The following is a 24,839-nucleotide window of genomic DNA, read 5'->3' on the forward strand; positions in this document are numbered from 1 at the left end:
TTTCTAACATTATTAAATTATTTTATTTAATATAATTATATACAACGTTATTTTATATATAATGAATCGCAATTATTTTAAAAACTTAAAGTCAAAATATATTTAATATATTAACTAAATTAATAAATAATTATAATAAATTTATATGTACATTTAAAATCAAGATCAATATTTTTTAGCTAAAAAGTTTGTCAAATTCAAACATAACTTCACTAAAAAAAGAATTACTGATATGTCAATAAAACTTGTTTTAAACAGTGAAGTCTCGAACAGTGAAGCCTCTTATAAATTGTAATGTAATTAACAGGTTGTTACAATTATAGATAAAAAGAAAGGAACAAAATTATTATGCAATTACTGAAAAAGATAGAACTGATGAACTCGCGTTCCGCTAGGAAGCCGTGCTCGCGGCTATGCCCGCGCGAGTCTTCTGCGGCCGAGTGGAGTAGAAGCGAAGCGCTCTCCGGGGCAACGGTTGTTTTGTTTCCGACAAAGTACGGCGAGGTGACTCGTGGCCAAACACGTGACGTGCGTCCGCCAAATTGTTGTTGTTGATTAGTTTGAATAAAGCCTACGTATATTTTATTAAACGGCGTTGTTTGTTGCCGAGCACGGCTTCCTAGCGGAACGCGAGTGAGAGCGTCATTGACCGCGGCGGACGTAATATAATAAAAGTGTCTTTAATATTTTCCTTCATATCTTATAAAATGTAGCGAAATGTATGTAAGTACATATGTAAATTTTAAGATTGTAATATAATTATATAATGATATAATATAATTCAAACTGCAGTTTGGTTGTTAAAATTTAATCGATGCAACTGTTGTTAAGAATATGAAAATGAAAGCTATTTTTATTTCTTAACGACGATCAACTCACGTTGATAAATATACGACTGTCTTGTATTCGTTTCGATTTGCGATTTTCGTTACATCTGAACTTGGCGATGAGCTATTGTGTGTCTTTTAATAAGTTATTTTATACAACGAAGATATAAAATCTTATTGATATAGTATGTATATAATTTAATGTTGAAATATTATCACGATACTTTTTGTATCATCAAAATACTATTTAATTAGAATATCCATGGTGTACATATATTGATACGTCTTTCGATTGCATTCACAGAAATAGAATCCCTGCATAGTTCAGAGTAGTCGTCACTCGGTCAAGATTGCAGGAGACTCAATGACGGCCGAATAGGGGAGCTATTGAAGTGGTGGAGGGTAACAACAAGGACTGGCATAGGGGATGAAAAGAGGGAGTAAGAAGCTACAAGAAGAGAGAAAAGAAAGAAAAGTGGAAAGAGAAAGGAGTGTGGCTAGTGATTGGATTACAGTCAGAGAGTCCCCATGGACTCACCAAATGACCGGGACAAATTGTCCCTTGCCTTCGGGAATACTTATATATCTAGCGACGATCTTGAGCTTCACATGTCTTCCGAGGTCTTGTAAGTGACTCTAGTATACACCATCATGCTTGCAGATATAGCTTATCAACGACAACGATAAATCTTGTTTCACACTTAATATACTAGCTATTAACACTAATTATAACTATGTAAAATTTTAATATTCGTACATATTTGATATTTATACTCATTCTTTTTTTTTAAATATAAATATTGTCATAGAAATCATAAATAAATGAAAGAAGAGTTAAATGAAAAAAAAAATAAAAGTTCAAGTTAATATTACCATGTAATCTAAAAAATATTTAAAAGATTAAAAACAATCAGGCAATACGAAATAATAATATATTTATTTCATAAAATGATTAGCAACAATCACGAAATAAGTTTCGAAATAAAATTTATTCTAATTATATATTAAATAATTTTTTCTAATATTCTATATTAAATAATTTTTTCTATCTAAATAAAATATTATTGTCCTATACAGAAAGCTTACGAAAATATTGCAAATATTTTATTGTAATGTTGCAAATAGTTACAAAATATTGTTCTAACATTTCTGTAAAATTATAATAATAAATACATTGAAATCTCCGTAAAAAAAATTGCAATAAAAATTGCAAAAAACAGCAACATTACAATATACTTCTTGTGAAAATAAATTTAACTATTATATTTATCTATTATATATTAATTGAAAATGGAACATTATTGTGAAAAAAAAATTATAAAATAAGAAACGCATTGAAGCAAAAGATTTTCCTTTTCGAAGGAAGGAAGATGTAATTATTAATTATCAATTTATTAAAAAGAGAAAAAATTTAGCTTTAGCTTTGAGCTATTATGAATTATGATTCATTCAAAGAAACAGTACATAATTAGTAATATAAAAAATTATTTTAAATTATATATACAATCAAAGAAAAAAAAATATGTATATATATATATAACTGTTTGTTCTTAAAATGTTATATTTTTACAAAATGATATAAAAGAGATATGGATATAAGTTCTATTTAAAATATAAGATGGCATGAATGATTGATGGCATGAAATTAAAAAAAGATAAATTTGAACATGGAATAAATTTTTAACTGATTATATGATTGTAATCATAATAAAAAGTTCTTTTATTTTAAAAACTAACTTTTATAAATGATCATTGTTAACTTTCAAAGTTAATTTATAATTGTTTGGAAGTCATAAAAAATTTATATATGAATTTGCCGATACAAATAAAATATAAATATTTATTTTAATATTTTTCCATATTGTAATATTATTCATAAACGATATTTTAATTGCATAATAAAGACGAATTATTTAAAACAGTTGTTAAACACACACACAGCACACACACATATACACATACACTCTCTCTCTCTCTCTCTCTCTCTCTCTCTCTCTCTCTCTCTCTCTCTCTGTCTCTTTCTCTCTCTCTCTCTCTCTCACTTTTTTTTTTTTCATGCGATATGCATCATATAAAGCAATTTTAGATAAGTAGCTGAGAAAGAAAAATGATTATAGATATGAAAAGTTTCTTAAGGATTTATATCCATCTATATAATGTCTGTTATGACAGGAACGGAAAAGAAGTGAGCATTTCACGGTACATTGAGTCTATAGACTTTAAGACGTCCTTGAAATCTGGATTTTATAGAAAGATTTCGAAGAAAATTCATTTCATGACACGCGCAAGGCATAATTCCACTTTCGCGCATTTTTTCTATACATGTGTGGACAAATTAACATTGCAATTTGAATATTCATATTCAACATATATTCGATATATTGGAAATATATTAAATAATATATGCACTAAACACGGTTTAGAAATTATTAATGTATTTAATAAGTTCAATAAATTTAAATCAAATAAGTTGAATAAATAAAAATACAACAAACATATATAACATAAGATATTCTTTTTCTGTTTGCTTTATTTTCGCAAATTAAATAAAATTTTCAAATATTAAGTTTAAAAACTTATGCGTTTATGAATTTATTAATGTTCTTCATTATCTTTTATATGTAATATATGATGAAAGAATGTGTGCATATGCATAAAAATGATAAATAAATAAATATATATATATATAATACGTATATACAAAGCATTAGAAAATTAACGACAATATACAGTATTTTTAAAATTAAATTGATTTAACAACAACTTAAATTAATTATTACATAGCATTTATATTTTTTTGTTGAACAGATCTTGTATTCTGTAGCAGATATACGTCACTAATATGTGTCTTAACCGAACATTCTCACTTGATGTGACATTCGCATAAATGAGATCCCTTCAATTGCGTATATCTCGACGATAAAACCTCCTTTGCGTGGATTAGTTCGCTCAATCAAGAAATATATTCGGAAAGGAGGGGCCCTCATAAAGTTGCCCTAGCGCGTACAAATCCTTATGTATGCTTGCTATATACATTCTTCTTCCTTCTATGTATTTCCCTTTCTCCATCCATCGAACTATGCAACTAGTGCACATCGATAGATAATACTTCATAGTATCCGCTTGTAGTAATGATATTATAAATCATATTTATAATAAATATAATTTTGCCAAGATAAAAGTTTTTATTTATATGTATATACACACAAATATACATACATGTACAAATAAGAAATTTTTATTTCAATTTTTATTTCAAAAATGGTTATAAAAACTATTCTACATTGAAAGGCATAGAAACTGATCATACTATTGAACACATAATCGGTAAACAATCATTTAGTTAATTTAGTTAATTATGATACAAATATAAATATAAATTTTTATATAAAAATGAATGAATATGTAACCATAGGACTTTGCTTGTATTCTATTTAAAAAATGAAATTATATTTACTAGAATACTAACAGTAAATCATTAAAAATTAGATGTTGCGATTAAAATTATATCTATTTATAAATCTTGTAACTATTTTAATGTTTTATTATATTTTAATGTTTTATTATATGTTAAATATATGATCATGTCTCCAGAATATTAATTGATCTCCAAATATAGTTTGGATCTCCAAAATTTTAACCAATTTTGTAATTTTCCGTTTCATGACGATCATGATTGAATAAAAAATTCAAATTTATTATCAAAAATTAAAATTTATTATTTAATAATAAATTTAATTATAAATTTAATATTCAGAAATGTAATTTTTTGTAATATCTCATAATTCTTTTCATTAAATCTAAAAATTCAATTACAAAATAAAAGAAAATTTAAATAATAATGAATTAGTAATGGTTTGCAAAGTATTACTGCATAGATAATATATATAATAATTACACGCATAAGATTTTATCATTTAGCATCATATAATGCCAGAAGAACATTTTCCAGTGAGTTTAAAAGAAATTTGCGATATTTACGATAAACATAAGTTAAGGAAAAATTTTCGAAACATTGATTCAATATCCAGATATATTGTGGTAGTTAATTCTCCTGAATGCCAGATCCATCTGATTTTTCGGGAGTTTCCGTATCTTTTACTTTCCAAGAAAATCTTGCCAAGACCTGAGTATTCGCGACATGGTCTGGGCGGATCCCCGGGTCCGATCTTTTAATCGTAACTCGCGACTAAACAAGGAGATCTATTTTATTATCCTACAATAATGTGGCATTTTTATAGTTAGAACAAAAGATACCACAGAAAAAATTTGAAGATTTATTTGATTATTATATATAATAATGCTCTCTAGCGGAGATTTTTAATTTTCCTATTTATTTATATTTATTTATATTTTTATATTTAATTTAAACAAAATAGTAAACAAAATAGTAATAATCAATCAATATAATAAGCCAAGATAAATTTTAAAGAACCAATCAAATCAAAGAGAGGCCATATTAAATAAATAATGTATTTTTTTTCAATATTTAGAATGCAAAATTGTATCAGTGATTTTGAATTTTCTTCATGTAATAAAATCCTTTACATTGTATTTTTCTAAGTTATAAAAACTATTTCATTTTAAGAAACAACAGAAAATATTTTATATAAAATGACGAAAGCAGTTTAATTATTAATTAGTTTAAAATATTTTTATAAATCATGGTTAGATTAAGAATCATTCACATATATATATATATATATATATATATATATACTTATTTCGCATGACCAAATACTTTGTAATATATATATGTATATATATATATATATATATATATATATATATATATATATATATATATTACAATATATATTTAAAAGGCGTAATAACTTTTTGTTAAAAAAACTTTTTTCTTCAAGAAATGAATAAAAGCTATAACAATTATTGAAAAGAATAAAAAACATTACATATTTGTTACTCAAATATATATAAAATTCGTGTGTCGATATATATATATATATATATATATATATATATATAGATCATATATTAGACTTTCATGCGCATGCGTGTCCCTCTTTCTTCATACGCATGCGCATGAGTTTTATATATGCTTTTCGGGGCCATGTATTTGAGGCAAGTTAACGGTCTAGTATATAAATATAAATGTCTATGTATATTTCATATATGGCATTGATATAAGGTTTCCCATAGACTGAAATTTGTTGCCTATATTATTCTCTGTTCCTATTGCCTGTATTTTTTTATTGTGCATCCAGCTTTATGTTTATACCATGTTAAATAAATCAATATAGCGACTTTATTTTGGATGCTCATTGGTCCAGCAGCTTTATACTATGTTTATGCATTATTATGAATTTCATGTGCATGTGCGATGGGCTTAAATCTTACTGCTTAAGGCTTGTTCTACAATGCGTCGTGTGTAGTGTCGCAAGTCGCAAGCCATAAGAATTGATCAATCACAGACAAATGTGGGGAGAATACTTGATTGTAATTGGTTCATTCTTATGGCCCACGACTCACGACACTGACACACGACGCATTATAGAACAGGCCTAAGTTTTTTTCGTGTGCTTAAATCTGAGACACAATAAAAAGGTACAAAAAACAGGAGAATAGCAATAGACAACAGATTTCGATTAATCACAAGCTATAAAGAATATCGGAGATATTTCCCTGTTACCTGTGTTTTTCATTGTGCATCCAGCTTTATACTGAACTGTGGCTGTGACTACTCTCGTACTATATTACAATTTATCGTACGTCAAATTTTTTAAGCATATTGATTGGCCGTAGAATAGAGCAATTCTCTGGTGTTTAGAAACTTTTCATCCTGCAGCCAATCAATACGCTTAAAAAATTTGTCGTACGACAAATGTAATATGTACCCTCAGGCTTCTCTCTGGTAAAAGCTTTTATGTAGACTGGCCTTTGTGCTGTCGAATGTTATTGGAGAGTCTCTCTTTCTGTCTACCGAGTATTACTCGTACTCGTCTGCATAACGTTGTGTGTGATTTTGCTTGCGTTTAATTCTGATAGATAATATATTTCCTAGTTTATATTTCCAAGTTCCTTAAAAGAATATTCCGCTATCCGAATTATTCTCTCCAGGGGTTGTCGTTTGCTCGTTCATCAATAATTCATATATAAATAAAAATGGTAAGCAATTTGTTAAGCGTCGCTTAACGAATTTATCGTTCTACGTTTATATTCAGTTCTATTCAGTTTTATTGTATTTATGTGTTTTTGAGTAACATTGTCATTTGTCATTCACAAAATTTTTTGCATCTTTTCTATTCCATCATAAACTGATAAAAATAATGAATTCTAAATGTACTATTTCGAGTTTGCGAAATTTTTATAATTCCTGAATAGATTGTTATAATTTACTATTAAAAATAAATAAGAAATGAATTTATAAGAAATATTTAAAATAATTGTGTATTAATATTTAAAAATGCTTTCAGTCTGTTATTTATATTTAATGTGAACAAAATTTGAAAAAAAGCATAATTGAAATTATTGAGCTTGATTTTTATTTAAATTTCGATAAATAAAAATTGAGAAATAAAGTTACTTAATTTAATATTATAGATATAATTTTTGTTCTATCAATTTATATAACTTAATGTTCCACTAATTTATAAAAAAAGATGAAACTTGTATTCTATATATTAATAATGACGATAGCTTGTAAATAACATAAAAATACATTTTTCTGATTATTTAAATCACATTTCTAAATCATAATTAATGTGAATGACATAAATGATAAATTATAAATTTTTCTATACTATACTAATGTAATATATAAAAATGAAGAAATTACAAAAATTATGTAATATCTTTCTAATATTACAAAACCATATTTATTTCTTTATCTATAATTTTTTACATAACTCTAATGAGGTATCGAAGATATGTTTAATCAGTTATATTTATATATACTTATAATAATGTTTCCAAAGTTTTCATTACTATTTAATTCTATTTTATTTGATTTTAGTCTCATACAATACTATTAGTACAACCTGGCGTTAGACCGGAAACAAGAACATACTCTGATTATGAAAGTATTAATGAATGTATGGAAGGTAATATATTATAATTTATAGAAATATTATAAAATCCTAAGTTTTAATTAACTATGTTAACTATGTTTTTTATATACAGTACATATAAAATTTTGGATAAAAATTGGTATTGTACATTAAATAATATAAAAAAAATTTATTCTAAAGTATCAGATATTTCTAAAACTATATAATATTATTTATTATTTTACTAGAAGATATATCATTATATTAAATATGTATACTACCAGAGAATGTCACTAATATATTGTTTACACTATATGATCTGTAATTAAATGTAGAATATATTTGTAATATTTTTATATTTTGTGTGTGTGTGTGTGTGTGTGTGTGTGTGTGTGTATGTGTGTGTTGATTAATTAATTTTTGTTATTATTATAGGTGTTTGTAAAATTTATGAAGAACATCTGAAAAGACGAAATCCAAATACTCCAACTATTACCTATGATATCAGTCAATTATTTGATTTCGTTGATCAACTAACAGATTTATCCTGTCTTGTGTATCAAAAATCAACAAATACCTATGCTCCATATAATAAGGATTGGATTAAAGAGAAGATATATGTTTTGTTACGTAGAGCTGCGGGACATGGCGAATAATTGGTACAAAATATATATGTATACTTTCATATATAAGATAACTTTAAACGCATCTATATATTATTTGTTGTAATAAATCTAATAATTTGCAATATCTTTTTATTATAATATAGTAATTGTATTTTCCTTTTTGTATGTAAAATATACTATCCTCTTTACAATTACATATGTGATATTTCTATACTTAGTATTATGTCTATTCAAATATTTGTGGTATACTTATATATATGTATATGTTATATATATATATATATATATATATATATATATATATATATATATCAAGTAATATGGTAGTGTTTTGTATCAAGTTATGTGCAATAACAATAAGGCATATATCTGCAAAATGACAAACATTCTGATTGAACATTCAGCCTTAGTGTTCTAATCTGGTGTAATGTGGTAACATAAATTTCCTAACCTTCAAAACTTTATCAATTTTAATGAATCGCAGTTTGACTGTTGAGTGGATAGGACGTCTTTTGTCCTCGCACAAATTTTTGTGTTGCGTCAATACAAATTTTTAAGGATAAAGAGAAAGTTAAACTGGAAGAATAGAGACAAATTTATAAAGGGAGCAAGGAAAAAAGGAAAAAAGCAAGAAGAAGGGGAGATAGAGGATCTATGTTACATAATTCATTAGAGGTTGAAGACACGTAGTCAGGGATATACCTGCCACTCTCCTAGAGAGAACTTAAAAAAAAAAATCAATTTTAATACCTACTACTTTCTCAGAGATGGTCTTTTTTTTTAATCTTTATTTCTGTACATTCAAATCTTTATTTTGAAAAGATATCCATTGAGTATATCTTTATTAAAATATGAAAGGAAAAGTGGAAAAAAGGAGAATTACATGTTTGCCATTATTATTGGCTTATTATTATTGCTTCTAATACAGTCTTACAAGACGACATTCTCTTTTAATTGATTGTAATATACTAAAATTATTAATATATAAAATCTTAACTAAATATTCTTTAATAAAGTCATTAAAAGAAATGCTTATATATATGTATATTAACGTATGATTATTTACTATAGCATTTGTATTGATTATAAATAGACATTAACAATACATAATAAGTAAGTGTACACTGTCAAGTTGTGCAATATAACATTATCTTAATTTATACACAAGATATCTGATAAGTTATCAGTGCGATAGAACGAAATAAAAAATCCATCGAATATAAGGAGTTCTTCTTTGAAGCTCTTTAATAATAAGATGTGATATTGTGCCAAAACTCGAAACGAAAACTTATGAATTAAAAGAAAAAGAATAATATTCTGTAGTCAACTATGTGCATCTTATTTATTTATCGTAATCCAGATGCTGATGTTAGATCTTATCGATTGATAATTGCATCAAATCGAGATGAAACATACAAACGTCCTGCATCATCAGCTCATTACTGGGACAAATATCCTGAATGTTTGGGAGGTATGATAAAGATAGCAATAAATTATCTGAAACAAAAAAATGATCATCTTTATAGATTTTATGCAATTTAAATTATAATATAATTTAATATAAAAAACGTTGAATTTTTCATATTTTAAAAATAAAATTAAAATATACATAATATCTGTATGTTAAAACTAATTCTAATGGAACGCTAAAAATCAGTATCATGTCTGTCAGGTATTGATATGGAACCTGGTAAGGAAGGTGGAACTTGGTTAGGTATATCAATAAAAGGAAAGGCTGGCATTATATTAAATTTAATTAATGAAGATGCAACAGATTCACCAAAAAAGGGTCGTGGTTTTTTAATAACTAATTTTATTACTTCCAATGATTCTATAGACTCATATTTGAATAAATTACATGAAGAAAATATCAATGGACAATCATATAATCCTTATTGTTTGGTTTTATTAAATTTAATGTAAGTAGATAATAGTATAATAATTAAAGTAAATAAAATTAGTCAGTCTACAAAATTAGTCATTCTAACCACATAGAAAGTTTTATTGAATTGTAATTTTTTAAAATTAATTACTGTGCATCTTTTTCAGTAATGCAAATGTGCATTATTTAAGTAATTGTACCAAATCCACTGGACCTATAATATGTAATAATGATATTATAGGTATTGGAAATAGTGGCTTAAATCATCCTTATAAAAAAGTTGAAATAGGAAAGGAAGAATTCAAAAATATTATACAGGATATAGATATATCAAAACAAGATGATCTCATTGAAAAACTTATTTGTTTTCTGAAGTCAAAAAAAAAGTATGTCAAATTTACATTATATTTTAAGACAAATCTTCAGAACTGCCCATTCTGCTTTACTTCTCTTGTTTCCACTTGAAAGAGTGGAATATTCCCATGTATTTTTATCTCCTGAATACATTAATGAAATATAGCGATCGTTCATAATTTGGTTGCAATCTTGAAAATAGTCTTAAAAATACATTTTTAGTAGATTCTAAAAACTCTAGAAAAAAAATTCTAAAATCATTGATCTTGATATACAGTGTCAAGATCATGATTCCAAGTTAAGTTTAGATTCTAAAATAATGCTTAAAATGTTTCAATCGTCACACGTTAAAAATTTATTAATAAAGCAATATTCATATGGTAAATACCACAATTAGAGTCTCAATTTTGCATCCAAATATAAATTTTGCATTATTTGTACATTAATGTGCATATTATATGCACATTATTTGCATATTAATGTGTTTAATAAATGCTTCAGTAGGATAGGTTCTGTCTTTCTCTCATCCCAAACATTCATTCTGTAACAAATGCATCTATAAATAACTTGTCTTTGTAATTAATTAAAGCAAATGTATGTGTCTGCATTATGTGTATTAATTGATACATTAATTGATTGAAGGAAACACAATGATATATATTACTCAATTTCTTTATTCTAAAAAACATATACGTCAACAGACTATTAGCAAATTCGATCAGAATTTGTCAGATTTACCTCAACTTTATTCGTATTTGGCTTATATTTTGCTGGCAAAATTTGTAAAACATGAGAACAGATTGACAGCAGAAATAGAGCAACATGTGCTATTTCGTAATCATTTAAATTGTAACATTATTGATACTAAAAAATTTGGAAAACGCCTTTATGGTTTTTTTTATCTCTGTTTTAAGAGAATAACTTTTGTTTTTTTAACGAAGAAAAATTAAAATATTCTTTATAGCATAAATAATTTATAAAAATTTTTTAAATATGAAAAAATGACATTTGGTTTCTATATGTATCAACGATTGTTTTCTAAATACTATATTCATTAATTTTTTGTTGCAAAAGCTCAATCATTATCTTGCGCTAACAAGTAAACCTTTTCAGACGCCAATTTTTACATATTCGAATTCAAATTGTATAAAGTTGTATAAATTTATGTATATATGTGCATATATAAGATAAATTAAATCTCATTACAGATATTTACCAGATGTTGAATTACAAAAAAGACATCCTGCAATATATAAAGAGCTTAGTTCAATTTTTGTGTCTGGAAAGGAATATGGGACAAGGACACATTCTTTATTATTAATTGATGGTTCAAACCACATAACATTTGTTGAAGAAACTCTCATGCCTGACTTTACATGGAAACGACAACAATTTCAAGATGAAATACTATGCGACAACATGCATTGATAAGTAATTTAACTAACAAAATTATTTAATCTCTTAACGGATTCAAATACTATTTTAGTAAATTAATGAAAAAAATTAAAAAAAATTAAGATTAAAAAAGAAAAAGAACGAAACAGTGCACAAAGTTGCAATGCTGTCGGATACGTGCTAAAGAAAATGAAAATGAAAATCTCACTGAAGAAGACGAATTTAATAATAGCGGAACGAAAAGAAGTCAGAAAGGAAAACAATTTGATAAAAGAGGATAACATGTTATAATATTTAATTAATGTGATAAAGGAGAAGGCCTTAAAGAAAGTACACTCTATTGTGTTATCGCGAAATATAATTTTCGTTTGGTTATCGCCGAGAAAAAAAAATTTTATTATTAAAAAAATTTCATTATTAGCGTACCATCTGTAGCCATCGAAGCATTATCGACATATGTTATAAGGACGATCAATAAATATTTAAAAAAAAAATCTGAGCTTTCTCATCTTTGTACGTAAGATTCCTATCTATTGATGCTCTCCAAATCCATCCGCAAGATCTCTATCGAGAATGTTTAACATAAGCAAGAAAAGATCAAAGATTAAAATGAGATAAATAAAACAAAATGTAACAGACAGACAAGTTGTAGATCAACATAGGTCAACATAAATCAAAGTTATAGAGTGTGGTCCACTCAGCGCTACAAATGCTTCGGATTTGAAACGTTGTTTTATTCGGTCACTTGGCATTTCGAAGAGTTCCAATAGCATTTATGACAATATGTCATAGATTTTCACTTCTCACTTCCAATGCTATTGCTTAGAGAGGTAGTATGACTGAAATGTCCTAAGCACATTTTTTCTGCTGATTGTAGTAAATTGTTATTTAAAATGTTATATAAAAAAATAGTCAATACTAGTCATTCTTCCATCGATTTTAACTAATTTTCCAATATCGTTTTTAAAGAAACAGCCCCAAATTATAATCGAACCGCCACTATGCTTAATAGTTGATTAAACATTTTGCTTTTTTAAGTGATCTGATGACTTATACCTATATCCTTTTCCTTTTCTTTTTATTCATCAACTCAAATTTAGATTCGTCAGACCATATAATTGTATTAAAATAATAAGGACTTAGTAATGTGTTGTTTAGCAAACAGTAGACGTTTTTTTTGATTTTTAGGTTTAAAAGGTTTCTTTCTTGCCATGTAATTTTTTAATCTATTTTCATTTAATCTCCTTCTCACCGTTCTTTCATGTACGTGAACAAAATTTAAATTTTCTTTGATGGTCGAGCCGATATAACGGAATTTTTTTACTTCTCGAATTATCATCCTGTCATTTCTCATCAATGTTTTTCTTAGTCTGCTACATTTTACAGTACTGTATTTGTCGTATTTGTCACAAAGTTTCTTCGCTTCCATCGTGAAAATTTCGTATTTTTTTGAAATTTCTTTGAATCCTAGGTTATTTTTTTCCTATCCATAACTGTCTAACATCAATTTCTTCTATTATTTTCATTCATCTATGTAATTAAAATTAGAAGTGAACATAAATGAAATGAACAATTAGAAGGAACAAAACATATATACGTAGAAAGATAAAAAAAAAATATATATATATATAATACACACACACACACACACACACACACACACACACACACACACACACACACACACACACACACCATATATATTATATATATATATATACACATATACATATATACATTCATACATACATATTAGGTATCAACTTTAAACTTTCTCTTGACCATCACTGTATATAAATGTCTACAAGTAGGTTAAAGTATTCTTATTGACTAGACAGTATGAGTGTACGGCTCTTCTTGCATTTTACTGTTCCTGATTCCTGTTTTTTACTATTACACTTATAATAAGATATTAGGGACATGCATAAAAAACTTATAAATTCGTCACTTTTGAATAACTGTATTAATCTTTTATTACAAACACAGAATTATACATCTATTTTACTATTTTACTTAGTTAATAAGAACATTCCAAGATACTCGTAGAAATTTTTTTTAATTCAAAACTATTCAAAAGTACTAAACTTCTCATTTTTATCATTTTCTTGTAAGTTAATTTTTTTCATGCAACTTTTAATATAATTAAGATTTCATAGGCCATTAACTTAAAGTTAGTTAAAAAATAGAATTAATATTTATCCAACTCTGGTATTTTTATATGATTTTTATAATTATAAAATATTGTTGTTTTGATTTATCTATTATATGATTACAATTCATCATCTTCTTCATTTTCTGTTTCTTCTATTGAATTTTCGTCTAAATCAGAATCTAAAATTTCAGATGATGTTAATCCTTCCGAAATTGTATTAATATCTGGTAAAATTTCAGTTTCTTCTGATGATGTCTACAAATAATAAATCAAATTTTATTTTCTCTTTCTTTCTCCCCCTCTGTTCCTCCTCCTTCTCTCCCCTCCCCCCCTCTCTCTCTGTTTTATGTAAAATAAAATTAAAATCTCAAATATGAATACGAACCTGTGAAAAAATTTCTTGTCCATCTAAGTTTTTATTGACAAGATTTCCCATCCAAAACGCTGCTGCACTATCATTAAGAACCAACATTCCTTTGACGCTATAAATTAATTTCTCTAATACAGATTTTGCTGCAGGTACATATTTAATCAATAGTAAATTTTTTTTCTCTGTGCAATCGCAACATACAGCATGTAAGTATCGTGTACCACCTAAATATTTAAATGTAATGAATAAATTAAAAAAAATTAAATGCTTTTTATTGTTAGACATATACAGAATGCATGAACTCAAGATTTTACATTAGCTAACAGACAAATTCAGAATTTTTAGTAAGAAAATCCAAATAATCAATAATTTTATTAACTATAAAACCACTAAAAAAAAAAGAAGGAATTTTTATCAAGTAAATAAATCAACTCAATTTAAAATTTATCAGCTACTTTAGACAATTATCATTTCAATAAAATAAAAATACAACTTAGTTATAAATAAATTTATAATAATGATCTTTGATGTTCCTACTAAAAAAACAAAGTTGATTTTAAGTTTATCAGACCATTGTTAAAATTAAAATTAGGATTTATACAAAACATTCCGTATAAATAAAATATTATATCTTACACTGCATCATTTTCAGGATATTAGTTACATCATCCGTTTGATATTTCAGATTATGTTCAAGTATTGGCATACCAGTATTTAAAAACTGTTTTATTAATAATGGCATGTATCGCAGAAATAATCGTATAATAGTCTTTGTTTTCAGAGTTTTACAAATTTGCACAAGTTTTTGAACATTTGAAAAAACATTCTGCCATATTTTTATTCTTTTTGGATCTCTGAAAAATATTTTAAAAATAAACATTCTCTCTCTCTCTTTCTCTCCCCTCTCCTCTCTCTTCCTCTCTCATTTCAAAAAGAATCTGTATTTGTACAAATCCTCAATTACATATTATTCTGATTGTATTAAAATTATATTATCAAAATCGCCATTGTTTTTAATTAAAATCAATAAAATTAATGTCAATAAAATTAATGTCTCTTTATGAGAAAAAAAGTAGTTATACTTACGAGTTAACCATTGGCAATGATACAGTGATACCTTTAATTAAACCATCAAATAACTTATTATATAATAAATAAAAAATATCTTTTTTCACAGAAGGCATTCTTGTTAGAGAACTTTGAATAGTCTCAAAATTGCAGACTTCATTTGGTAACCATTCCAGAACTGATGTCACTGTTTTTAACGGCGATGGTTCATTGTCTATCCAATTATTCAATAACTGAATAACAGATAATTTGTATTGAGAATCGATACGTTTATCTTGAGGCCAACTCAAACAAAGAAATCCATATGATAATTTTGCTGAAATCAGAAAAATATAATTTATAAAATCTAATAATTTATAAAAGAAGTTTATAATTCTTCAGTAAAAATTATATTACTCACCATGTTTATCTTTATATTCTTGTATATAAGTTTCTGAATGTTTCATTAATGACTGACACATGTTGACAAGAGCAGTGGCTAATGTTATTTCAGTAGCAATATCCGACAGAGATTCAAAATATTTGTATGATTCTGCAACTAACTCCTTACAAGACCGTAGTGAAACATTTTTTTCATTGACTTGTCTAGCCAAAGTACGTAATCCCTCTAAAGTTACATAAATAAAAAAATATGAACAAATGTGTAAAATTAAAGCTCGGTTCTCTCATGGCGCAAAATGGATTGTGTGACATCAGAGGCAAGAAATGACATGTAAAAAGTTTCTTACATTATATAACTTCATTTTGTGCTTTTCCCTTAAAAACATGATATTTTCATATTCTTGAAACTTGTACAAAATACCAGAAAGTAAGATATCTGTCTAATAAATCACGTAAAAGTGTAAAATAATTCTTGAAATGATCATTGTTCAGAAACAAATAGAGCTGATGATCTGGTGATTTCTGAGCTTCTTAGCTAAGCAGTGTACCATTACTTCAAGAATTATTTTACACCTTTACGTGATTTATTAGACAGATATCTTACTTTCTGATATTTTTTACAAGTTTTAAGAATATGAAAATATCATGTTTTTAAGGTACAAAATAAAAGTACAAAATAAAGCTGTAAGACGTAAGAAACTTTTTACATGTTATTTCTCGTCTCTGACATCATAATTCGATATGGCTGCAGCGAGAGAGCCGAGCCTTAATAAATAATTCTCATAATTGGTTAACAAAAATACTGTACCACGTAGCAATGTATTATAAGTTATACTAGAAAATCCTTTCCAATTAAAAATATTAGTAAGAAGTTGTAATAATAATTTTGCACTTTTTCGAAAATCGTAATTGTCATCTTGTCTTAATATGCTAACAACATCATCTAATTTTGAGCAGATTTTTGGTAACGTATGTATTAAATCTTTCACAAACAATTCAGAAGATTCATTTTCGAATATTATCAAAAGTTCTCTTACAATAAAACATACTTGTTTTATTGATATGCCTTGTATTTCAGATTGTGATGAGTGCGTATTTATTTTAATATCCAAAAGATGGGTTATCTAGACATAATGACATAATATAAAAAATATAATTAATATTTGAAATAACTTTCAGGAGCTATTTTTAAATATAGATATTTTTTAATTACACATTCTTTGAACAATTTCCTTGAAAATAAAATAATTAAGTTATAATAACTTTTAACTTTTAAATAACATTTAAAAGATTTTTTGTGTCGCAATAATAATATTTTAATAGGGGAACCTTATATCGTTCAAAATTAATTGGAACGTTTTATTTTATATTCGCAATATTTGAGAGAAAAAGAACAAAACAAAAAAGAGAAATTCTCCATGTTAATGTTCGTGCATTCTACATATTAAAAATCTTACCTTTGCGTCAAATTTTCTGAAGTATGCTGGATTTTTAGAACACAACATAGAACCTGTCTCCCAGGATTCATTTTCTACAGTCACAAAACTATCCAATTTATTTTCTTTGTTTATACATTTTTTTCCTTTTCTATTAATCTTCCGTTCAATTTTTACAAATGGTGGCAATGGAAAATAATGAAAATAACACGGTGGTGGTTGATATTTAGTGTCACATAATGTTAGTAATACATTCAATTCACTTTGCAAATATATCAAAGTGTCTAAACGTTTCAATACTTGTTTTCGTAATAAAGGATCCGTTTGTGTTACAAAACCTGTAATAATTTCTCTAAACCTGTAATATTTTTTTACAGTTATTTACAATTTTCGCCAGATCTCACAAAATAATATAGGAAATAATATAGAAATCATGAGCACTGCATTATCACTGTACAAGAAAATACATTGTTGCAAGAAGGCTTAATACTTACCAATTAATACCACATATAATAAAGTCTAATGTTAAAGGTTCTGGTATATTAAAATTTTGTGGCATTAGTATTCCACATCCTAAAAGAGCATCAATAGCCTCCAATCCTTCGCATTCACTAAGTCTCATGCAACATGTTTTGAGAAGTCGAAATAGTATTGGTGCGATTGGACCTGTTTTTTTATTTCCAAAATTTAACACGCAGTTTTGTGGTTCATCTTCTGTATTATTTAGTCCAAATTTAGGTACTAAATCCTCACTGGCAAAAGATAATATATATATATATATATATATATATATATATATATATATATATATATATATATAGATATATACATATTCATTTACAAATTTATACAAATATTATATGATAAATCAAATTCAATTAAAGATATTTTTAAATATATACAAAATGTCTTCAGAATTTTAATAAAATAAATTAATGACATATATAAATATATATAAATATATAAATTAATCATATATATATATATATATATATATATATATATATACATATAAATACACAAATATTTTAATATTATATCTATAAGAAAATTTATTATATACATATATATATATATATATATATATATATATAAAGTAAGAAAATTATTTTTAATGAAAATTTGTTTATAACATTTAGAGAGATTTATCATAAAATAATAAATCTAAAACGAAAATATATACATCAACTATAAATTGCATTAAAAAAATAATTCAAGCAATAATTTACAGATAAGTGACAAAATAATTCATACGTCCCTCAAGGAACATATTCCTAATTATATTCTGAAACAATTTTTCCTTTGACAAAAAGGAATTATTACTTTATCATATTAAATATTATATTAATATTTAATATTAAAAATTATATTAAATACTTTATTATAGTGTTTTGCAGAGGTCTCGAGGTCTCAGCTAAAAGAATATGTAATAAAAAATGGGGATTTCCATTTACAAAAACAAAATTGATCTCGACAACGCCATCCTTTTATCTCAAACACTTTTTCCTGAAATGCTTATTTTCAAAATATTTTGTCGTCCCGATACTTTTTATATATTATGTACAATTTAGTCCTTTAGTATTTATTTTTTCTGTATTATATTTGCAATGACTTCGAAGATTTTATTGAGATATCTTACTTCAAGAAAAAAATATCTTTTTAATATATCTCAAAAATTCATTATATATATCAAATTTGATTCCACAATGTCTGTATAAATATCGTAAAGTATCATATTATCATATCATATAAAAATTGAAAGCATTTACCTAGATTGTAATTTATCTATCATATATGTATTAACAAACTCATCTTCAATGCAATTGCTAATTTTTTGGACAAAATTAATATTAATATGTTCAGTTTGTGTAATTATTTGTGTTAGTTGGTCATAAAATAGTGGTTGTGATTTAGAACAACTCTTCACACTCTTCATTACTTTATCTGTGAAAAATTTTTATATTAAAAATTTATAAAATTTCATTATATTATTATATTAATTCATAAAGTAAACGTAACATAAAAAATGTTATTATAAAGGATGATGCATAAAATGGGTTGATTTCTGTTTAAAAAGTATTATGTAAGTTATATATGCAATCTTACGTTTTTTGAATTGCTGATATAGTAATTTTTAATCACCTAAATTCCTATTTCTTTGGTCTTTAATAAAAAGAAGTTATAAAATTGTACTATATTACAAATAATTAAATAATTAAACAAAGTTGTCGCTATCTAAATTACTATGAAAAGTGACTTATTTTGACTCCTTCAAGGTAAATTTTGATCATTTTCTCTTTAGATGGATAAAAATGTTACCATTGTATTCGGCAATCCAAAAATGTAAAATTACATACATACATATATATATATATATATATACAACTTATACTTTTGGTACAAATCATTTTACCACTTCGAATACTATTATATTTGTTGTACAACAAATTTTTTAATTCTCCAGTCTTTAGAAACTTTCTACTCTGCAATCAATCAAGCCGCTTAAAAAATTTGTTATATGATTAATATTAGGGCTAAATGCTTTTAAAAATTGTATATCATGCAAAATAGACATACTGAATAATTTCAGAGCTTCGTCACAAGTTTCAGCTTTTCCTGCTAAATGTTTTATTGCCATTACTGCTCCCATGACACCTTTACATTTTGTACTGAAATATATAATTTGTTATGTTTCATAAGAAAGATAAATATACATATTAATTTTATGCCTATCTTACATTGGTTTAGCAGTAGATAACTGTTTTTGTAACAATATAAATAAATCATCTCGTAAAGATTCTGAAGTGGAATCATTAGCTAGACATAATTTGTGCAGCAAATTACTTAAAGTACCAACTTCTTCCAGTCCAAAGCAATCTATTTTTTCTAATAAAATTCTCAAGTGATTACAGTGTAACACTAAACAATCTCTTTCTGTTGTATTTTCTGTCATTTTGCAAAGTACAGTCAATGCATGTTTTACAGTTTGATCATTATTACCCATGATAAGAATAGCATTTTTTATAATTTCACGCTGCTTAAATGGCACTTCTTTTTGACTGAGAAACTGTAATCGGAACCATTCTGTCGCAAAATTAATAAATACACATTCTTCGAGTTTTAACAGTTTACTAGCTAAATGTAAGATTGGCGATTGTAATTCTCGAACAACCTAAAAATATAAACAAATGTGTATAATGTACATGTATGCATGTGTAGATATGCGCGCGCGTATATAAAAAAAAAAGATTAATAGAAATTTTTTGATTTGCAAAACGCATACAAACCTCTTTGTAATCACTATAAAGCATATGAAGCAAACTTATCCTGTAAAAACCACATTGTATATTTTGTTTCAATAGAATTTCTGCACTTTTTTGTTTTATTGTTCCAGAAAATATTAGAAATAAAATGATTAAATCCAATGGTTTTGGATTTTTATTAATATTTTTTATTACTGTTATTGCGGCATCTGTCACGTCTTTAGACAGTAACATATACATTTTTAACGTTTTAATTATTTCTACTTGAGTTTTATAACAGTCTTTAGTTTTATCTCCAGCAAGAGGTTGCATTTCTATATTGCGTAATATAAGTAACATTTGTTTGACAAGATCAGAACACACACAATCATTCAGAAGAAATCTGCAGTAAAAGATCTATGATAAAAAAAATTATAATTAAATATTAACAAATATAAATTTAAAATAAAATATAAATGTACCTAATGACAATTGGTATCAGTTCTATTTTCACATTTGTTTTTAACAAATGTAAAACTTTAATTTTATATTCTTTCAAATATTCTTTGCCAAGATTAAAACTGGCAATACAATTCAAAATTACATTTGTTAGTTCACAATTTTCCTCTAATATTTTTGTTAGAACTTCAGTGATTGTTTGGTGTTGAACATCCGATAAAATATCAGGTAGGAATAAAATGAGTTCATATTGAAACCATAATGGACATGTTTCTAATAGCTGTTGTACATTTGTAGTCAAAATATCAATATTAACTATAGTATCCAAAAAGCGAAATTGATGTAATAGCAATACAGCCCAGGGTACATCGTCTAGAGTATCTCTATATAAAAATAAAATATATGTATTATTAAAAAATGTATATTTAAATGATTAAAAATGTGCCAAAGTATTAATCACATAAAAATATAGAAATGTTTATTCATATAATTAATGAACAAATAACATTGCGGTACAACTTTCAACTTTCCTTAAAATTTTTCAGCATTGTTTTTTTAGTCATTTTTAATGAAACTAAAAAGTGTGAGAAATATGAAAAAAAGATATAGTAAGTTGAATAAAAAGGAAGATAATAAACATAATTAAAATTAATATTTAAAAAAAACTTAAAGGGATTTCAAACCATGAAAATTTTATGCTTAGTAAGTGAATAAGCAAATGAGTGAATGAAGAAACAAGAGAGAAAGGAAAGAGGGAAACAGATAAATTAAAATTAATTAAATAGCTTAATAGAACAAACAAATAAATCATAAAATATCAGGATTTAATGAAATTATCAATGGTTTAATTAAAATCAATGATTATTTAATAAAATATTCTATTATCTATTTTCTGATTCTATTAATTTTAATTTATTAATTTCTTTCATTATGTATATTTATTAATTTGCATAAAAGATTTCTAAAAAGATTCTATGATTTTAGTTCCTTAAATGTTTATTTCTCTTAATGATACTTATTATTCTATGAATTTATTTGATTTATAATATAGATTTGTATATATATTTTGATACTTTTTCTAATTTTAAATCTGAAGGAAACTATATTAAATTTTATATTGCAACATTATTTTTATAAAAGTATTATTACGATTATTAATTATATATAAATAAATATTGTCTTTCACAGTATCAGGCTGTTCCTCGCTCTGATGAAGTGAACTGCAATGTTTACAAAACATTGGCATTCAACAATGTATAATAGCATGGATAATACCTATAAATATATTGACTTTTTTGAAAATATTGTCTTTATTTAATACATTTTTTATTCATTATTGAATAAATATTAATATTGTCAATACAATAAAATATTTTTATTAGTAAAAATAACTAAATATAACAGCTTTTTTATTACTTTTGCATTACTAAACTATAGAATATACAATAAGCAATAAAAAACTGATAGAGACTGAAAAAAATTGATAGATTCATATACAGGGTTATTCATTTTAATCCATCCAGCCAAATATTTTAAAAATTAAGACAAAATGCTCATGTTGTTAAAGTATAATTAAGTATAATTATAATTGTAATAAAGTAAAATTCAATTAGCTACAAGATACAATATCAGCTACAATCAAAAATTGAGATTTTTATTTAAAAAAACAAAATTGATCTATATGACTTTGACTACACTACCCAAGATTAAACTGATGATATATTATATTTCCCTTTCAAATAATACAACTTTTGTTTGAAATATTTTTGTTTGTTGGTCTCAGTCTTCAAGATATTTGGCTGAATGGATTAAAGTGAATCCTGTGTACTTCAATATATATTTATACATTTTTTTATCTCTGATCTGTGATTTTATATAAATATATATATATAAATTCTAATTCTAATTCTATATTTGTACAAAGCAGAATCTTATATTTCAATCTTATCAATACTTACGCTAAAAGGATAGATTCATTAAGTTTAGATATCAAAATATTATATATATCATCTTGAATTTCTGTAACTTCTAATAGAATTCTTGCAAGAGTTATTTTGTTCAGAACACCACTATCATCATTAGATAATTCCATATCATTTAACATTTTTTCAAAATGCTCTTCACTTTTAATATATTCTTCTATTGAATCAATGATATCTTTCTTCTGATATTGTCTTGAATCTAACATTTTTTTCATTGTCCACTTAGCAATAGAAGGAGAGACATCTAAATTTTTATATATAATATTTATATATATGTATAATATATATATATATATAAATTATATATATAATTTATATATATATATAAATAAAATTTTATTATTTTTTAAAAAAATAGGAGAGAAAAAGAAATATATGTAATATAAAACTTACTAAGCACATATATGCCATCAGTCGACAATATAATACCACATTTCTGTAAAAAATCAGAAAAAACAGATATATGACAATTTTGCTCTTCGGAGGATCTATGATTCTTAAATTTGTTTCTATGTTTTTCTAATCTTTTATCATTAATGTTATATTTTTCTGATTCTATAAAGGATTGACATTTTTTATCTTGTTGCTTTCTCTGAGAAATATAAGGTTTAGCAATTGTTTTCATAGATGACTCATGAGACAGAGATATTGCTCTAGGAGAACTCAGATTGTTATCAATATTGTGGACATGTTTGGCTTTTTTATTAATTACATTTTCGTTTTGTTTCTTTTTTATAACTTCATTACATGAATAGTTAAGATCATCATCTGAAGCGTCTGATGAATTAGGACTTGCAATTTCATAATTCTGTACAACTGATTTTTCTACAGATAGATTAGTAACATTTGAGAACTTATTTGTCACTGATACATTATTTCTTGACAAATGTTGAATATTTTTTTGCTGATTTTCTATAAATGATGTATCTACTAATACTTGGCTATTAAGTGATTTCGATACCAATGTCTTATTTTTCAATGTTTTATGAACAAGAGCAAAATTATCTTTTTCTGATATATCAGTTTCAGTTTCACAAAAACTTCGTTTTTTACTTTTAATATATAAATCACTTTCTCTTGAATGATTATCTAAAGATTTTAATGTTGACAATTTAATATCTGATAAATTTCTCTTGAGGTGAGATGAATTATTCTTCTCTTCTTGTATCATAGTGTCGATAGAGGATGTATGAGAACTTGTTTGTTCATCACTGAAAATATCTCTTTCCGATGACTGATTAATCGGTTGTAAATTTTTATGTAAACTGTTTCTTAAAATCAATTTTCTTTTATCCATAGCAACTTTAGAAAATTTTTTTTCTCTTTCGCAATATACTCAAAATTAAAACTGTTTAAATTCGAACAAGATAACACTTCACAATTACAACTATTAATTGACAACTACGAAACGAAATTTGAAAGCCGATTTCACTATAGCTATAATACTATATATACAGTATAGACACTGAATCTTTCAATGGTCTCTAAAGCCTAGTCTACAATAGCCATAACTCTATAGAGTGCGATCCACTTGGTGCTACAAATGCTTCAAAGCAATTTTTGATTGGTCAATTCATAATATTTTTGTTCTGATTGGTTAATCCAATGTTTCGAAGGATTTGTAGCAGCAAGTGGATCGCACCCATAATCTCATAGTA

The 24,839-nt window shown here is 25.5% G+C and overlaps 4 protein-coding genes across 5 annotated transcripts in view; 3 read left to right on the forward strand and 1 right to left on the reverse strand.

Annotated features, from left to right (window-relative positions):
- The window catches only part of tj (Maf family bZIP transcription factor traffic jam), a 49,032-nt gene extending 47,349 nt beyond the window's left edge, over nucleotides 1–1,683 (forward strand). The window contains exon 6 of the mRNA XM_089070854.1: nucleotides 1,132–1,683. The gene's annotated coding sequence lies outside the window, so the exon portion shown is untranslated. The remainder of the gene's footprint in view (nucleotides 1–1,131) is intronic.
- Nucleotides 1,684–6,711: 5,028 nt separating this feature from the next.
- Nucleotides 6,712–12,145, forward strand: e(r) (enhancer of rudimentary). Of its 2 annotated transcripts, XM_089070898.1 has the most exons (4): nucleotides 6,712–6,953; nucleotides 7,801–7,888; nucleotides 8,270–8,493; nucleotides 11,905–12,145. In XM_089070898.1, the coding sequence occupies exons 1-3, from the start codon at nucleotides 6,951–6,953 to the stop codon at nucleotides 8,488–8,490; spliced, it is 312 nt and encodes a 103-aa protein (XP_088927024.1). In that variant the 5' UTR covers nucleotides 6,712–6,950; the 3' UTR covers nucleotides 8,491–8,493; nucleotides 11,905–12,145. The 2 variants fall into 2 exon arrangements, with proteins under 2 accessions (XP_088927024.1, XP_088927023.1); XM_089070897.1 differs by lacking the exon at nucleotides 11,905–12,145 and having other exon boundaries at nucleotides 6,713–6,953; nucleotides 8,270–8,654.
- On the reverse strand, nucleotides 9,347–24,759 carry Fancd2 (Fanconi anemia complementation group D2). Its single transcript, XM_089070876.1, has 16 exons — nucleotides 23,575–24,759; nucleotides 23,158–23,425; nucleotides 21,223–21,582; nucleotides 20,786–21,143; nucleotides 20,237–20,670; nucleotides 20,076–20,167; nucleotides 19,268–19,442; nucleotides 17,993–18,250; nucleotides 17,520–17,856; nucleotides 16,871–17,186; nucleotides 16,082–16,288; nucleotides 15,700–15,997; nucleotides 15,250–15,467; nucleotides 14,629–14,837; nucleotides 14,346–14,498; nucleotides 9,347–9,953 (listed from the first exon to the last, which is right to left on the reverse strand). The coding sequence occupies exons 1-15, from the start codon at nucleotides 24,476–24,478 to the stop codon at nucleotides 14,361–14,363; spliced, it is 4,572 nt and encodes a 1,523-aa protein (XP_088927002.1). The 5' UTR covers nucleotides 24,479–24,759; the 3' UTR covers nucleotides 9,347–9,953; nucleotides 14,346–14,360.
- Tango2 (transport and golgi organization 2) lies at nucleotides 9,790–12,337 on the forward strand. The gene is made up of 4 exons (XM_011645718.2): nucleotides 9,790–9,931; nucleotides 10,133–10,379; nucleotides 10,510–10,728; nucleotides 11,905–12,337. Exons 1-4 carry the CDS (start codon nucleotides 9,790–9,792, stop codon nucleotides 12,122–12,124), a joined length of 828 nt encoding a protein of 275 aa, XP_011644020.2. The 3' UTR covers nucleotides 12,125–12,337.
- Nucleotides 24,760–24,839: the final 80 nt, after the last annotated feature.

Source organism: Pogonomyrmex barbatus, unplaced genomic scaffold (genome assembly GCF_055798465.1).
Source record: "Pogonomyrmex barbatus isolate J1 unplaced genomic scaffold, ASM5579846v1 scaffold11, whole genome shotgun sequence".
Classification (NCBI taxonomy): domain Eukaryota; kingdom Metazoa; phylum Arthropoda; class Insecta; order Hymenoptera; family Formicidae; genus Pogonomyrmex; species Pogonomyrmex barbatus.

Coding starts and splice junctions, on each gene's coding strand:
- Tango2 (XM_011645718.2), top strand. CDS start 9,790: ATGTGCATCTTATTTATTTATCGTAATCCAGATGCTGATGTTAGATCT. Junction 10,380..10,509: donor TTGGTTTTATTAAATTTAAT/GTAAGTAGATAA, acceptor CATCTTTTTCAG/TAATGCAAATGTGCATTATT. Junction 10,729..11,904: donor TTTCTGAAGTCAAAAAAAAA/GTATGTCAAATT, acceptor ATCTCATTACAG/ATATTTACCAGATGTTGAAT.
- Fancd2 (XM_089070876.1), bottom strand. CDS start 24,478: ATGGATAAAAGAAAATTGATTTTAAGAAACAGTTTACATAAAAATTTA. Junction 15,998..16,081: donor AGAATATAAAGATAAACATG/GTGAGTAATATA, acceptor TTCTGATTTCAG/CAAAATTATCATATGGATTT. Junction 14,838..15,249: donor TATCCTGAAAATGATGCAGT/GTAAGATATAAT, acceptor TTAAATATTTAG/GTGGTACACGATACTTACAT.